Here is a 14,233-nt window from a genome sequence, read left to right on the forward strand (position 1 = left end):
AAAATTAGCCGGGCGTAGTGGCGCACGCCTGTAATCCCAGCTGCTCAGGAGGCTGTGTTAGGAGAATTGCTTGAACCTGGGAGGCGGAGGTTGGGTGAGCCGAGATCGTGCCATTGCACTCCAGCCTGGGCAACAAGAGCGAAACTCTGTCTCAAAAAAAAAAAAAAAAAAGACTTCCTATCTCCACCTGGGTCCCCAAGAGGCATCTCCTTTTCTCCTGAGCCTAGGTCACCTCGGGGTTCCCCGAAGTTCCTCAGAAAAGGCTGCACAAGTCAGGACAAGAAGTCCAGGAAATGGGGGGTCGCCGATGACCACGCCCCAGGGCTGTTTGGGAACCCCCAAAATTTACTGAGGTGGAACGATTGCGGGGTCATTATGGGTTCAGGTTGAGGGGGCCGGGCCCAGACCTATTCACGTGAACCGGTCCCAGGGAGAAGAGTTTGTTCACCCAACAGAGGGAACGCCGAACGCGATGGGAGTGTGGCACCCTCCCTTCCCGGGGAGTCCTGGGCGTTGCTCTCCCACCCCGGCGCGACGCAATCTCTCCGCGCCAGGGGCGGGACGCGCTTGACGCCATCTCTGGGCGCCCGGCTTGGGGGGGCGCTGGGTGTGGGGCGGCTCCGGGGCCGGGGATGGCGGCGGCCGCGGTTGCGGCGGCTCCGGGACGAGCTGGTGGATCCCGGGAAGCGCTGTGAAATGGGCTGGTGAGTGTCCTTGGAAGTGGTGGCCGCCGGGGCCAGGCAGGCCTGGGCTCCGTGCTTCGGAGGAAGTGGCCCTGAGGAGCCCGTTGCTCCGCCGGGCCGGGGCCCATGAACCGCGGACAGACGGAGGGGAGAGGCCGCACCTAGACCCCCTTGCGCTTCTCTCTAGCCTGGCCTGAAAGGCGGCCTCAGGCCCCGGCGCCCTGGAGGCTGTGTCCCTGAGAGCCAAGGTGTCCGAGTCTGCGGGGCGGGAAGGGCCCCCAAACAAGGAAGCGTCGCCTGCAGGGCCTCGCCCCTGCCCCCTTGGTGAAGGGTGGACCCCCTACTCTCTAAACGCAGAACTCTCGATTTCGAGCCCTACCCTTGTTGGCACAAGGATTGCGGGACCACTGGGAGCCATAACCCTAGTCTCTGACAAGCTTCTCCTTCTCCCTTTCTGTCGGGCGCACCTCTAGCCCGCAGAGAATTTGAGTCTGCACCTGGGTTCAGCCCCTTGATTCCGACCCAAGCGTGATGAGGAGCTTGGTTCCGGGCTCTGCTAGCAGCGTTGGCAACTCTCCTAACAGCCTGTTAGCTCGGTTGGGGTCACAAGCTGCGTTTTCCCTTTGAGATCTTCAGTGAGGTTCTCGAGAGGCTGAGGTTTCGGATTCTTAAGTGTGTTTTGCGTTGTGGGAACCTGGCGCACAGGCTTGGCTCTTTGTTGTCTTTTCTGCAGACCTTTTGCCTCTTTCGGTCCTTTTACTAGCCTATGTTTGCTAAACTCTGGGTGACCTGGAGGCAGGTTTTCCTTAAAGTTTTCGTTACAGAAAGCAAGGATCATTTTGGGATTGAAGATGTGACCCCAGTTTCTGTTGGGAATGAAGAAGAAAGCAAACTGCTTTTCAGTTACTAAAACTGCTGGTGGAGAAAAGAGGCATCATTTATGCCACTGTGTAATATGTGTGTGTGGAATTAGGAATTTGTCTTCCCACTGTGTTTTCCTATCCTTCCACCTTTTGTGTACACCTGCACCTTGCCAATCTTGAGATGTTGCATTTGGTTTGGGTTGAGGCTTGGCGTGTTCTATAGGACTTGGACAGGATAGTCAGTTTCTCGGAGCACTCACTCATCTGTACTACTTTCTCTGTCTTCAGAGGTTAAGGCTCCATTCTTTCACGCTTTGCGTTTCTGGCAAGTGTAGATTCACATATTGATGGTTTAGCGGTAGTTTTGTTTCACCAATGTTAGCCACCTGAGGACCAAGGCAATATTTTCAGTTTATTTCTTTTTTTTTTTTTTGTGAGACGGAGTCTCGCTCTGTCGCCCGGGCTGGAGTGCAGTGGCCGGATCTCAGCTCACTGCAAGCTCCGCCTCCCGGGTTTACGCCATTCTCCTGCCTCAGCCTCCCGAGTAACTGGGACTACAGGCGCCCGCCATCTCGCCCGGCTAGTTTTTTGTATTTTTTAGTAGAGACGGGGTTTCACCGTGTTCGCCAGGATGGTCTCGATCTCCTGACCTCGTGATCCACCCGTCTCGGCCTCCCAAAGTGCTGGGATTACAGGCTTGAGCCACCGCGCCCGGCCTCAGTTTATTTCATACCTGATTCAGCACTTGGTATAAAGTTGTCCCTCAGAAAATTTTACATACACACACACACACGCTCATTTTTTTTTAACCCTGAAAATCTCTTAATAAGTCTACCCCTTGCGTGACTCCCCCTTGACCTCTTTTTCTGCCCCAGAAACATAAATAATTGTTCTTTTTCATCTAGTGCTGCTTTTTTCATTTAAATAACACCACATTTATGTTTTCACAGGCCCAGAATAAAGGGGAAATCCATGGAGTTGATTTTTCCTGCTTACCACTGTTCATATGGGAACAATGTTAAAGCTTCCATTTTTATTTGCATTTATCTGAAATTTGGATTGGAAGCAAATTTAACCTTTGGGGAACAGGCACAGGTAGATGTTAGGGAAATGATGTTAAGGAAAACCAATGAAATGTGATACATGAAAATTTTTTTTCAGGGATGTCTTCTTACAGGTTGGAACACTAGAGATGTTTTTCTTTCTGTTCAACTGCCTGGGCACTCTGGGTAGATGTACCATTTACCTGTGGGGAAGAAGATGAGGCAAGGACATGTATACTGTAATGCTTTGGAATTACAGAGGTCAGGCAGCTGCTTACTCCATTCCTGTTTCTATCTTCTAGGCTCCCGAGCCAGCCGGGAGGACACTTACTACAGCTGCTCAGAAGCACCACTGGAAACTCAGGTAATAGCGGCACTTTGAATTCCTTGTTTCAGGAAAATATCTGGGATGTCACAGTGGAAAAACAGAACAGAATATAATACAGAAAGCTCTTTTCAGATCCAAAGAACTGGAACCTGGTTGGAAGAAATAGGCAGCAAAGTTCATGTGTACTGAAGCGTTCAGACCAAAAAGTTGCTTTATAACAATGGACAGAAGCATTTGTAAAAGGTGACAATAAGAGAAAGAGGAAAGAGAACTTTCTTATGAACCATACAGATATGGGGAAAAAAACAGGCATGTTTAGAGGAATGGAACCAGAATTTTATGGAGTGGTGCCTGGAGCAGACCTACAGTGGAGAAAGAGCTATTGGTAAAAGAAAGCGCAAAGAAAAAAGAAAGGGAATGAATAGAGAAGGCAAATTGAAGGTGATCACTGAGAAGAAAAGAAGCCTTTTGAGACTAGGGAACCGGAAGTGTACGTAAGGTCAGAAGAATTTTGTTGTTCTTTGGTGAAGAGGAGAAACAAGTTGACAGCAAACTAGTTTAATCACTCTCACTATATAGAGGCTGAGTTAAAATGTATTATTTCATGGGGCAAAGATGTTAATTTTCATAACCTGGTTAGGGAGCAAAGTTTAAAAACAAAGACACAAGCAGACCTGAAGATTTTGACACCTAGGTCTTTTTTTTTTTTTCTTTTTTTTTTTTTTTTTTTTGAGACGGAGTCTCGCTGTGCCGCCCAGGCTGGAGTGCAGTGGCCGGATCTCAGCTCACTGCAAGCTCCGCCTCCCGGGTTCACACCATTCTCCTGCCTCAGCCTCCCGAGTAGCTGGGACTACAGGCGCCCGCCACTGCGCCCGGCTAGTTTTTTGTATTTTTTAGTAGAGACGGGGTTTCACCGTGTTAGCCAGGATGGTCTCGATCTCCTGACCTTGTGATCCGCCCGTCTCGGCCTCCCAAAGTGCTGGGATTACAGGCTTGAGCCACCGCGCCCGGCCGACACCTAGGTCTTTGAGGTACGGATGATATGAGGCAAAGGAGGAAGAGAGTTTTTAGCCAGGCTTGGGATAGTAGTAGGTGAGATCATAACCCAAATTAGGCTACAGAAAGGAAGCAAGGATGAGGTCATGTGTTCAGGAAAGAAGGTGGCACATTCATGTTTGGTAGCAAAAGGAGAAACTTAAGAAAAAGAGCCAGCAGGAGGCTGGGCGCTGTGGCTCACACCCATAATCCCAACACTTTGGGGGGCTGAGGCAGGCAGATCACCCAAGGGCAGGAGTTCAAGACTAGCCTGGCCAACATGTGAAACTCCATCTCTATTAAAAATATAAAGTTAGCTGGGCATGGTGGTGCATGCCTGTAGTCCCAGCTACTCGGGAGGCCGAGGCAGAATTCCTTGAACCTGGGAGGCGGAGGTTGCAGTGAACTGAGATTGCACCATTGCACTCTGGCCTGGGCAACAAGAGCAAAACTCCATGTGTAAAAAACAAAACAAAACAAAACAAAAAAAAAAACACCAAAAGAGCCAGCAGGAAAGACCATGTGTTCAAAGACCCTTTTGGGAAGAAGGCAGAAAAGAGACAAGGTGCTCATGGCTCATGAGACACATGACTAACTGTGAAGCTGTTGGTCTCTCTGGGCTTGTGGAGCCCACAGGTTATTTGTGCATTGGTGAATGCTTGTCCCTATAGCTCTTTGTGCCTTGTGTTTCTCTCATGTCCCAGGCTGGATGAGTTGGGGGTAGCCTCCTTGTCTGCCCCTTTCTCTTTCCTCCTTATTTTCTAACAGTCCCTTTTGTTACATCTTCCTCCATGGCACAGTTCTTTCTATTTCCTTTGTCTTGGCTCATCCCTAGGTTACTTTTCTTTGCCTCTGATTTGTTCCCTAGCAGATGTGGGCGCCCCAGCCAGAAGCAGAGAGGGGTACAGGGAAGCTACAGAGAAGCCCCTTCTGATGCCCCAGGGAGCAAGCCGACTCCTTCCAGGCTCCAGGAACACCACAAAGCAATATGAAACCTGTTCATGAGAGGAGTCAGGAATGCCTTCCACCAAAGAAACGAGACCTCCCCGTGACCAGCGAGGATATGGGGAGAACTACCAGCTGCTCCGCTAACCACACACCCTCCAGTGATGCTTCTGAATGGTCCCGAGGGGTTGTGGTGGCTGGGCAGAGCCAGGCAGGAACCAGAGTCAGCCTGGGGGGTGATGGAGCTGAGGCCATCACCGGTCTGACAGTGGACCAGTATGGCATGCTGTATAAGGTGGCTGTGCCACCTGCCACCTTCTCACCAACTGGCCTCCCATCTGTGGTGAATATGAGCCCCTTGCCCCCGACGTTTAATGTAGCGTCTTCACTAATTCAACATCCAGGCATCCACTATCCCCCAATCCACTATGCTCAGCTTCCATCCACCTCACTGCAGTTCATTGGGTCTCCTTATAGCCTTCCCTATGCTGTGCCACCTAATTTCCTACCGAGTCCCCTCCTGTCTCCTTCTGCCAACCTTGCCACCTCTCACCTTCCACACTTTGTGCCATATGCCTCACTTCTGGCAGAAGGAGCCACTCCTCCCCCACAGGCTCCCTCCCCAGCCCACTCATTTAACAAAGCTCCCTCTGCCACCTCCCCACCTGAGCAATTGCCACATCATTCAAGTACTCAGCCGCTGGACCTTGCTCCAGGTCGGATGCCCATTTATTATCAGATGTCCAGGCTACCTGCTGGGTATACTTTGCATGAAACCCCTCCAACAGGTGCCAGCCCAGTTCTTACCCCTCAGGAGAGCCAGTCTGCTCTGGAAGCAGCTGCTGCAAATGGAGGACAGAGACCGCGAGAACGAAATTTAGTAAGACGGGAAAGTGAAGCCCTTGACTCCCCCAACAGCAAGGGTGAAGGCCAGGGACTGGTGCCAGTGGTAGAATGTGTGGTGGATGGACAGTTGTTTTCAGGTTCTCAGACTCCACGGGTGGAGGTAGCGGCACCAGCACACCGGGGGACCCCGGACACCGACCTTGAGGTCCAGCGAGTGGTTGGCGCTTTAGCTTCTCAGGACTATCGTGTGGTGGCAGCTCAGAGGAAAGAGGAACCCAGCCCCCTCAACCTATCCCATCATCCCCCCGACCATCAGGGTGAGGGGCGAGGGTCAGCCAGGAACCCTGCAGAGCTGGCAGAGAAAAATCAAGCCCGTGGGTTCTACCCTCAGTCCCATCAGGAACCAGTAAAACATAGACCTTTACCCAAAGCAATGGTTGTAGCCAATGGCAACCTGGTGCCCACTGGAACTGACTCAGGCCTGCTGCCTGTGGGCTCGGAGATCCTGGTAGCATCAAGTCTGGACGTGCAGGCCAGAGCCACCTTCCCAGACAAAGAGCCAACGCCGCCCCCCATTACCTCCTCCCACTTGCCTTCCCATTTCATGAAAGGCGCCATCATCCAGCTGGCTACGGGAGAGCTGAAGCGGGTGGAGGACCTCCAGACCCAGGATTTTGTGCGCAGTGCCGAAGTGAGTGGGGGGCTGAAGATTGACTCTAGCACGGTCGTGGACATTCAGGAGAGCCAATGGCCTGGATTTGTCATGCTACATTTTGTGGTTGGTGAGCAGCAGAGCAAAGTGAGCATCGAGGTGCCCCCTGAGCACCCCTTCTTTGTATATGGCCAGGGTTGGTCCTCTTGCAGCCCTGGGCGGACGACACAACTCTTCTCTCTGCCCTGCCATCGGCTACAGGTGGGAGATGTCTGCATCTCTATCAGTTTACAGAGCTTGAACAGTAACTCAGTTTCTCAGGCCAGCTGTGCTCCCCCAGGCCAGCTGGGTCCCCCCCGAGAAAGGCCTGAGAGGACGGTCTTGGGACCCAGAGAGCTATGTGACAGTGAGGGGAAGAGCCAGCCGGCAGGAGAGGGCTCCCATGTGGTAGAGCCTTCCCAGCCTGAGCCTGGTGCTCAGGCCTGCTGGCCAACCCCGAGCTTCCAAAGATACGGCATGCAAGGGGAGGAGGCACGGGCTGCGCTGCTCCGTCCCTCTTTCATTCCACAGGAGGTAAAGCTGTCCATTGAAGGGCGTTCCAATGCGGGAAAATGAACCTCTTTCCCAGACCAGGACTGGGGCTTTACCCCAGAGCCTTGCCTCGCCGCCGTGAGCAGGCAGAGGATTTGCACACGCCGAGCAGGGAATGGCTTTCTTGGCAGTGAGATTTGGGGGAAAGGGGAGGCATGAAGTCAGCCTCCCAAGGTAGGATCTGTTGCTCATTACCCCATGGCGTCCTTTCAGGACAACCCCAGAGGGTGTTGTGATGGGGAGCAGCAGGCCTGGGGCAAGGAAGGAAGGAAGGGGGTGCACACAGGAGAAGAAACATTCCAAAATCAGGGCCTCCCTGTTCTTTCCTCCCCATCCCTAGCTCCTGCAAGAGAAAGTCCAGGCTTTGGGAGCAGATGGCAGAGGGAGGGAGTAAAGAGAGCCAAAAATGATGATCCACAGCTTATAGTAGCAGTTAAACTGTCAGAAGTTTTTTTTCTTTTTTGTGGTGGAAGGGCAGGAGGCCCCAAGGTTGGAAATAAGAGGGTTCCCACCCAGAACCCTTCTTGTGAGAGATGCGCACTTTAAAGGGTGATTTTGTTCCAGATGTCTGTGGCTGAGTGTGTAGGGGAGGAGCACTCTGATCTACAGGACTCTGCTTGATCCTCTGCTTCATAGCTCTTCCCCATCTCTCCTCACCATTCCGCCTACAAGGCTTCTAGCAGCACGGGGGCCCAGAGGGAGAGCCCCTTCAGGGTTCAGAGTGAAGTACTACCTTGCCAGGGATTCAGTCAGCGGACTTTGGGAGAGAGACTTGATAGCCAGGCTGACTGGGTTCTAGGCAGGGCCTCTGGAAAGGTAGCTCACCTAACAAAGCTCCTCCAATTCAGCATGCCAGACTCACTTTGAAATCTCACAGAATCTTGCTGGTAATGGTGACTTTAGAAAGAATTAGTAGACCCTTTTTTTCCAGGCACTGATCCCCCACCTTTGTCTGTGTTGTGCCTAAGTGCCTGTGCTGCCCCCACCCTCCTGCTGCCCTGACCTCTGCATGGTGTTGTGACCTGGGCCTCATTTGTAGCTGCACTGCCTTTCCTTGTCTGCAAAGTTGGTTTTGTCCACTCTGACCAAGACCTCTAGTTTTTGGTGGGTAGGGGTCTCTCTGGTTTCCCCTTCAGCTATAATCTCTATTTTTAAAATCTCAAAATCATGTCCCCTCCACTTCCACTGCCAAACAGCTTGGTGGAGAAAGAAGAAGGGAACTATGCCCTGGGCCAGGGCAAATGCATGGCTGGGCAGTGCCCATCATAGCATTTTCACACGTCCCATATGCCCCTCACATCTTGTTCCACTGCTTCTCCCGGCATTCTGGTGTCTCCAGTCCATCCCCTCCCACCACCAGCTCTAAGATTCTAGGATAGGCTTGATAACATTTCAATACCTGAATAGATGTCATTTTGTGGTGGTATATTCCTCTGCAAAAAGTATTTTCAATCTTAGTTGCATTTGCACCCCCCCCAGCCCCCGCCAATGTCTTAATCCCACATTTTCTTCACAACTTTTAGCATCAGCTCAGACCGTGGGGTTCCATTGGGTATTGGGAATTAGGCTCCCCCACTAGCTTTCAGGTGGGTGAGTTTTTTTGTTTGTTTTTTGGGGGTCTTTAGACTCTTGAAGGCAACTCAGGGTATTATCCACCCAGCTCTCTGGTTAGACTTCTCCCAGGCTGTGATCCTGGCATGTCCTTTATAAGGTGTACTTGGATTGGCCGAGACATGGCCTGGCATCAGGAGTCCAAACCTCTGAGGTCTGATGTCTGCTCTGTCAAGGACTTTCGGCAAGTCTCGTGACCTCTGGCTCTTTCACTTCCTCCCCACCTGCCAAATGGGGATAAATAATCTTACCTACCTCCTGGGGGGAGGGGAAGTTCTGAGAATGGAGTCATTCTTAGTGTTCAGGTGCTAAAGGTTGTTCTCCTGGGGGAACAGAGTGACTGAAACTGGCTTGTTTGCTACAAGCCCTACACTCTTTCATTCCTTGAAAGCAGTTGCCTGGTCAGTCAGCTTTTGGGGGTCCATCAAAGGAAGCTGCTGACCTGACCACGAGTGCTTCAGTATCTGGTTTGTATCAAAACCAGACACCAACTTCGTACTGCATTTGGGATCATATCTTTCCCCTTCTCTGTCCCCCATTCTCTGAATGCTGCTTTCTCTGGCTTGTTTCCTACAGTGGGGGCCTGTGGGGTTGAGTCTTGAGGAATCTCCTCAAATGAGAGCCTTGGGAGAAGGCCTCATTTCTGGCTGTTTCATGAGCAACTCATTCCTAGAGTTCATTGTTTGCACGGGTTTCTCACAAGCATCCTTCCTCATAGGAAGGCTCATCAACTGAATTTAGTGACATGTACACAGAAGATGCTCAAGCAGTGTCTGCAAGGACACAAGCTGAGCTTTCTGCTTATGGGGCAAACCTATGTCTAACCAGATACAGACCAATTAGTTTAAATCAAATCACGCTCCACTTGGGCTACTTGTGACTTTGCAACCTGGTAACTTCCACGGAATTCTGGAAAGAGAAATTCTTGAGGACCCTGGCAGGTTGGGCCCTGACCTTTCTGTTGCTGCTCCTGTTCTGTCTCTTGCTGGTGAAGCAATACCAGCAGCTCCTGTAATATCACAATATCGTTCCATGCATATATAACATATTAATACTTGATTTTGCTGAGCTGCAAAGGTATCTTTCATAAACTATGGTCCCCAGGAAAAGCAGCTCTGTGCTCTAAATCTCGGTCAGAGCTGTGGCCTTCCCCTTGCCTTTAACCTCTAGTTTAGTCTTTTCCTCCAGGCATGAAAAATATGACTAACCTGTGGTGTGTCCATTCTTCCTTATAGGAATTTCCTGAGTTTGCAGGAGACATGAGAGCAGTTTTTAGAGAGTGAGTATTTTAGTGGAAAGTTGTCAACTTTTTAGGAATGAGCAGTTGACGAGGGCCAGTGCCTGTCTCTTGTCAGCAGTAGGACGTTTCCAGCTCTTAGGAATAGAAAGGAGGACTGCTGACTGTCTGGCACTGTGTAAAAATGTGTATACCAATTTGGGAATAGGGGAACCCAGTCATGGATGGATAATAAGCCAAGTCTTGAATCATTCCTATCAAGATTAGTACACATGAGGAAGAGGTGGCATGGGGGGAAGGGGATCTAGGAGTTCAGAGCTGAGTGCTTGTACCTGATGGGAGGGGCCTCAGCCGATCTGGGCTGATCCTTCTATATTCTTGGTCCCAGTTGGTCATACCACCAAGGGCTTTGCTCTGCGCTGCTTTGCCACTGCTGCTGTCCGCTCACTGTCCTGCCTGCTGCCCTCTACAGCTCCCTATCCTCCATGTCTTTGGCCATGTAGATTAAGTCTAGGCGTCCGGTTCATTCTTACCTGTGTTAGGCCACATTATTTTATAGCAAAGTCATGTGGAATAGGGATGGTATGAAATGCTGCTGGTGGACTGGTGAATCCAAAGGGATATGGCTTCAGTGCTGTTGGGAGCCTTTTGGCTCCAAATGTCTGACTATCTTGAGGGAGAAACAAGCAGGTTTCTACTAGTGGTGTCTTCTGTTGTATTAACTTCTTTCCTTTGTGGTATCTTGTATCCTGTTTTAAAAACTAAATGAAGGGAACCACATTAGGGGCCCATGCCAGCATCCCAGTGAAGTTCGTCCAGCTCCAGTTAGGTGGATTCTGGAGTTTGAAGAGGGTTTAAAGTTTGGCTGAAATAGCACCTCAAGTGGGGTTTAGTTTTATTTTTACTGGTGTGCATCATGAGCGATTTAGGGCGAAGCACAGGATGGTGGTGTGGTTTAAACCTGCAGCAAGCAGGCATATTGAAGAGTTGAGTGATCACACTGGAGATGAAGGGTTGGACATGGATTGACTGGGAAAAGGCCTGGGTCCGTTGGAGTAAAGACAACCTGGTTGATTGAATTGGCCATGGGAAGTTAGGTCACAGTCTTATAAACAAAGTAAATAGGACAGCGACTAAGTTTTAGGGAGACATCTTGGCCTCCTAGGCTAAGTTTACTAAACCACACTGAAGCTACAGTACCTTTCAGATGGGCAAAAGTGTACACTACAGTTGAGGAGCTGAACCTTATTAGGTTGGATGTTGATCAGGAACCTGTTTGCCCTTTGCTGGGAAGCCTTCACCCTCCATCTTCCCTGGGGTAGGGAAGGTCTCCCACATTATGCAATAATAAAATAAGCATCTGGGTCTTTGCAGCTGTCAGTTGCTCTTTCAACTCTAGGATCCATCTTTGGACCAGAAGCCTGGTCTGGGCCTATGATGACACTGGCCCCAGAGATGCTAGAGTCGACTGCACTCTCTCCTTAGCTGCAGACTATGCACAGTGCCTGGGGCGGAAGGAGGAGAGGTGTTGGAGTTTGCCCTGCTGCCTCCCCAGCAGGAACAATAGTCATAAATGCACTTTTCACACTAAAGGTTTCTTTATTAGTTCTCCAGTTAAACCTAGATCCCCCCTGGTAGATTGCGAACTCAAAGTCTTTGTGATCCCAAAGCCATTCCACTGCAAATGCCCAGCAGTGAAGATGGCCTCAAATTGGGTTCCTGCCTGCAGTGTGTGTGGCAGCAGCCCATGTGCCTTTACCTATTGTCAAACTTGGAAGCATTTATTTGTCTTTATGACTGTCATGGGGACTGAGGTTCTTCAGAGAGAGAGAGAGTGAGCTGATGACACAGTGGTTTTACACCCACCCCCTGGACAGGGAGTTTGCACGTAGTTGTGAGCTGTGAGTGGTTAGTGCATTGCTGGTATTGCTGAAGGCAGGGTTGATCCCTCACTTGATTGATACTTGCATTCAAGAGAATCTAGATTGTGTTGGGGGAGGGACTGACTGTACTCATGGCTAACTTAAAAGTATTAAAATAAGGCTGTCCCCTACAACCTTCTTAGTCACACAGGATCCCTGTAGCCAAAACAGTATATGATCCAGCTGCAGAGAGCAGACTGCTCTCAGCTTGCACAGCACCTTAGGCGAGGGAAGAATATATGGATAGGGAATGGGGTGGAGAAAGGAGGATGGGAATGTTGTCATCCAGGTGGCTTTAGGGTCCTAAGGAATGGAGAAGGATGGCACTGGGGAGGTCTGGATGGATCTGTGTAGGAGTTCCCTGTAGATAAATTACTGATCCCCCATCTACTATCCCCAGTATGTAATGGCTGAATTAATATGTAATCAACTGCATTGTATCTAAAGCCTTAGAACTAGTCAGGTGCTCCCTCCACCCAATACCATTTCTTACCCTCTAATCCTACCTGATCTTTAACAAAGCATTAATAATTCTAAGGATAATCTCTATTTTGTTGTGCTTTTTTGTAACTGTTTTAAATAAATCAATTTGTACTGTATATTTGTACTTTTGTGAGATCCTTTTTGCTGTTTTACCATTTTAAGTCTCTGTACTTGGCTACACACAGATTGTATTTTTATTGTTAATGCTCTTCTTATGGATACCTGCATTTAACTTGTGGACTATGTAAACACAATATCTATCAATATCTATATATCTATATATCTATCTATATAAACTACTAGCTTTTCCTTTTGGTGTTTGCGCCTTCTTCCTATCCCAGCCTTAGATGGTGGCCATGGGGTGGGGGATAGAAACCTTTGTGGGAGCAGTTGTAATGGAGCACAAATGGTGCCTATATTGTGCGGTGAGCTCAAGGCAGATGGCATGATCTTGTCCTCAAGCATGGTTTCTCCCCTCTGTTGGTGTGGATTTCGGAGACCCAGAAGTCTACCTGAAGACTTAGATTCTAGTGGAATCACAAGGATCTGTAGGCACCTTCACTGCTCGCCTTCTCCCCAATTCTTTACTCAGGAATACTGCCAGAAATTGTTGGAATAAGTCAGCCCCAATCATAGCTACTGCCTAAAATTTAGAAAACTTGCCACTAGTAAGTGGCATTTATGGAACACTTATTATGTGCTACAAAATATCCTAAGTGCTTTCTCTATACGGACAAGCATTTGTTGCTACTATTTCCATTTTGTGGATGGGGAAGCCAAGACATAGAGGTTAAGTACTACTTCCCCAAAGTTACACAGCTAGTAAGTGGCAGGGTACTTCTGAACCCAGAGATGCAACTCCTGAGTTGGTATGAATTCAGAGTTTCTTGTGAAGATTGAGATCATCTACGTAAAGCGCTCAGAATCATCTTTGGTACATAGTGAGGACTCAAGTCATTTTAAAGCATCCCAAGTAGGACTCCAGTATGGAGCTCTGAGAGAAAGGCATTTGGGTCAATTAAGTAGTTTTATTTTGTTTGTTTGTTTGTTTGTGTGTTTTTTTGAGATAGAGTCTCACTGTGTTGACAGGCTGGAGTGCAGTGGCACAATCTCAGCTCACTGCAGCCTCCACCTTGCGGGTTCAAGTGATTCTCATCTTCTCGTCCTCAGCCTCCCGAGTAGCTGGGATTGATTACAAGCACGTCAACTAAGTATTTTCTTTTAAATGTATTTCTCAAAACAAGTATTTTAGCCTGCCTGGTGAAAGTAACCCTAGTTTGTTAGCTGGGCATGGTGGCGCACACCTATAGTTCCAGCTACTCGGGAGGCTGAGGCAGGAGGATCACTTGAGTCCAGGAGTTAGAGGTTACGGTGAGGTACGATCTTGCCACTGTACTTCAGCCTAGGTGACGTAGTGATATCCTTTCTCAAAAAAACAAACCCCAGGCAGGGCGCAGTGGCTCACGCCTGTAATCCCAGCACTTTGGGAGGCCAAGGCAGGTGGATCACCTGTGGTCAGAAGTTCAAGACCAGCCTGGCCAACATGGTGAAACCCTGTCTCTACTAAAAATACAGAAAGTAGCCGGGTGTGGTGGCACGTGCCTGTAATCCCAGCTACTCGGGAGGCTGAGGCAGGAGAATCACTTGAACTCGGGAGGCGGGGGTTGCAGTGAGCCAAGATCACGTCATTACACTCCAGCCTGGGCAACAGAGCGAGACTCCATCGCAAAAAAACAAACAGAAAAACCCAAAAAACAAAAATCCTAGTTTGGTGGGGGTCAGTTGACACTTAAACAGCCTTGGACCTATGGAGGTCAGAGAGGAATCCAAGTTTCCCTGTTAAGATATTGGAAGAAGTCCACATTCCTGGCATAGTTATTTTTCTGGCTACAATTTAACTAGGGCACTTCCTTCTGGACCTCAAGATCTATAATTATCTAAACTGAACACAACCTTTGGTGCAGGCTAGGAAGGTTCTGTGCCTGTTCCGTACC

At 49.5% G+C, this 14,233-nt stretch overlaps 1 protein-coding gene across 3 annotated transcripts; it reads left to right on the forward strand.

Annotated features, from left to right (window-relative positions):
* The first annotated feature begins 576 nt into the window (after positions 1-576).
* ATXN1L (ataxin 1 like) lies at positions 577-12,548 on the forward strand. Of its 3 annotated transcripts, none has more exons than XR_004179733.1 (3): positions 577-704; positions 2,892-3,611; positions 3,940-4,050. XR_004179733.1 is itself a non-coding variant. In XM_017953513.3 (3 exons), exon 3 carries the CDS (start codon positions 4,941-4,943, stop codon positions 7,008-7,010), a length of 2,070 nt encoding a protein of 689 aa, XP_017809002.1. In that variant the 5' UTR covers positions 578-704; positions 2,892-2,953; positions 4,821-4,940; the 3' UTR covers positions 7,011-12,548. The 3 variants fall into 3 exon arrangements, 2 of the variants coding, with proteins under 2 accessions (XP_017809002.1, XP_003917187.1); XM_017953513.3 differs by lacking the exon at positions 3,940-4,050 and adding an exon at positions 4,821-12,548 and having other exon boundaries at positions 578-704; positions 2,892-2,953; XM_003917138.5 differs by lacking the exon at positions 3,940-4,050 and adding an exon at positions 4,824-12,548 and having other exon boundaries at positions 578-704; positions 2,892-2,953.
* The last annotated feature ends 1,685 nt before the right edge of the window (positions 12,549-14,233 follow it).

The sequence above is a fragment of the Papio anubis genome, chromosome 18 (assembly GCF_008728515.1).
Source record: "Papio anubis isolate 15944 chromosome 18, Panubis1.0, whole genome shotgun sequence".
NCBI classification, from domain to species: Eukaryota; Metazoa; Chordata; class Mammalia; order Primates; family Cercopithecidae; genus Papio; species Papio anubis.

Bases quoted from the DNA above. Each gene is read 5' to 3' on its own strand.
- ATXN1L (XM_017953513.3), top strand. From the start codon at position 4,941: ATGAAACCTGTTCATGAGAGGAGTCAGGAATGCCTTCCACCAAAGAAA.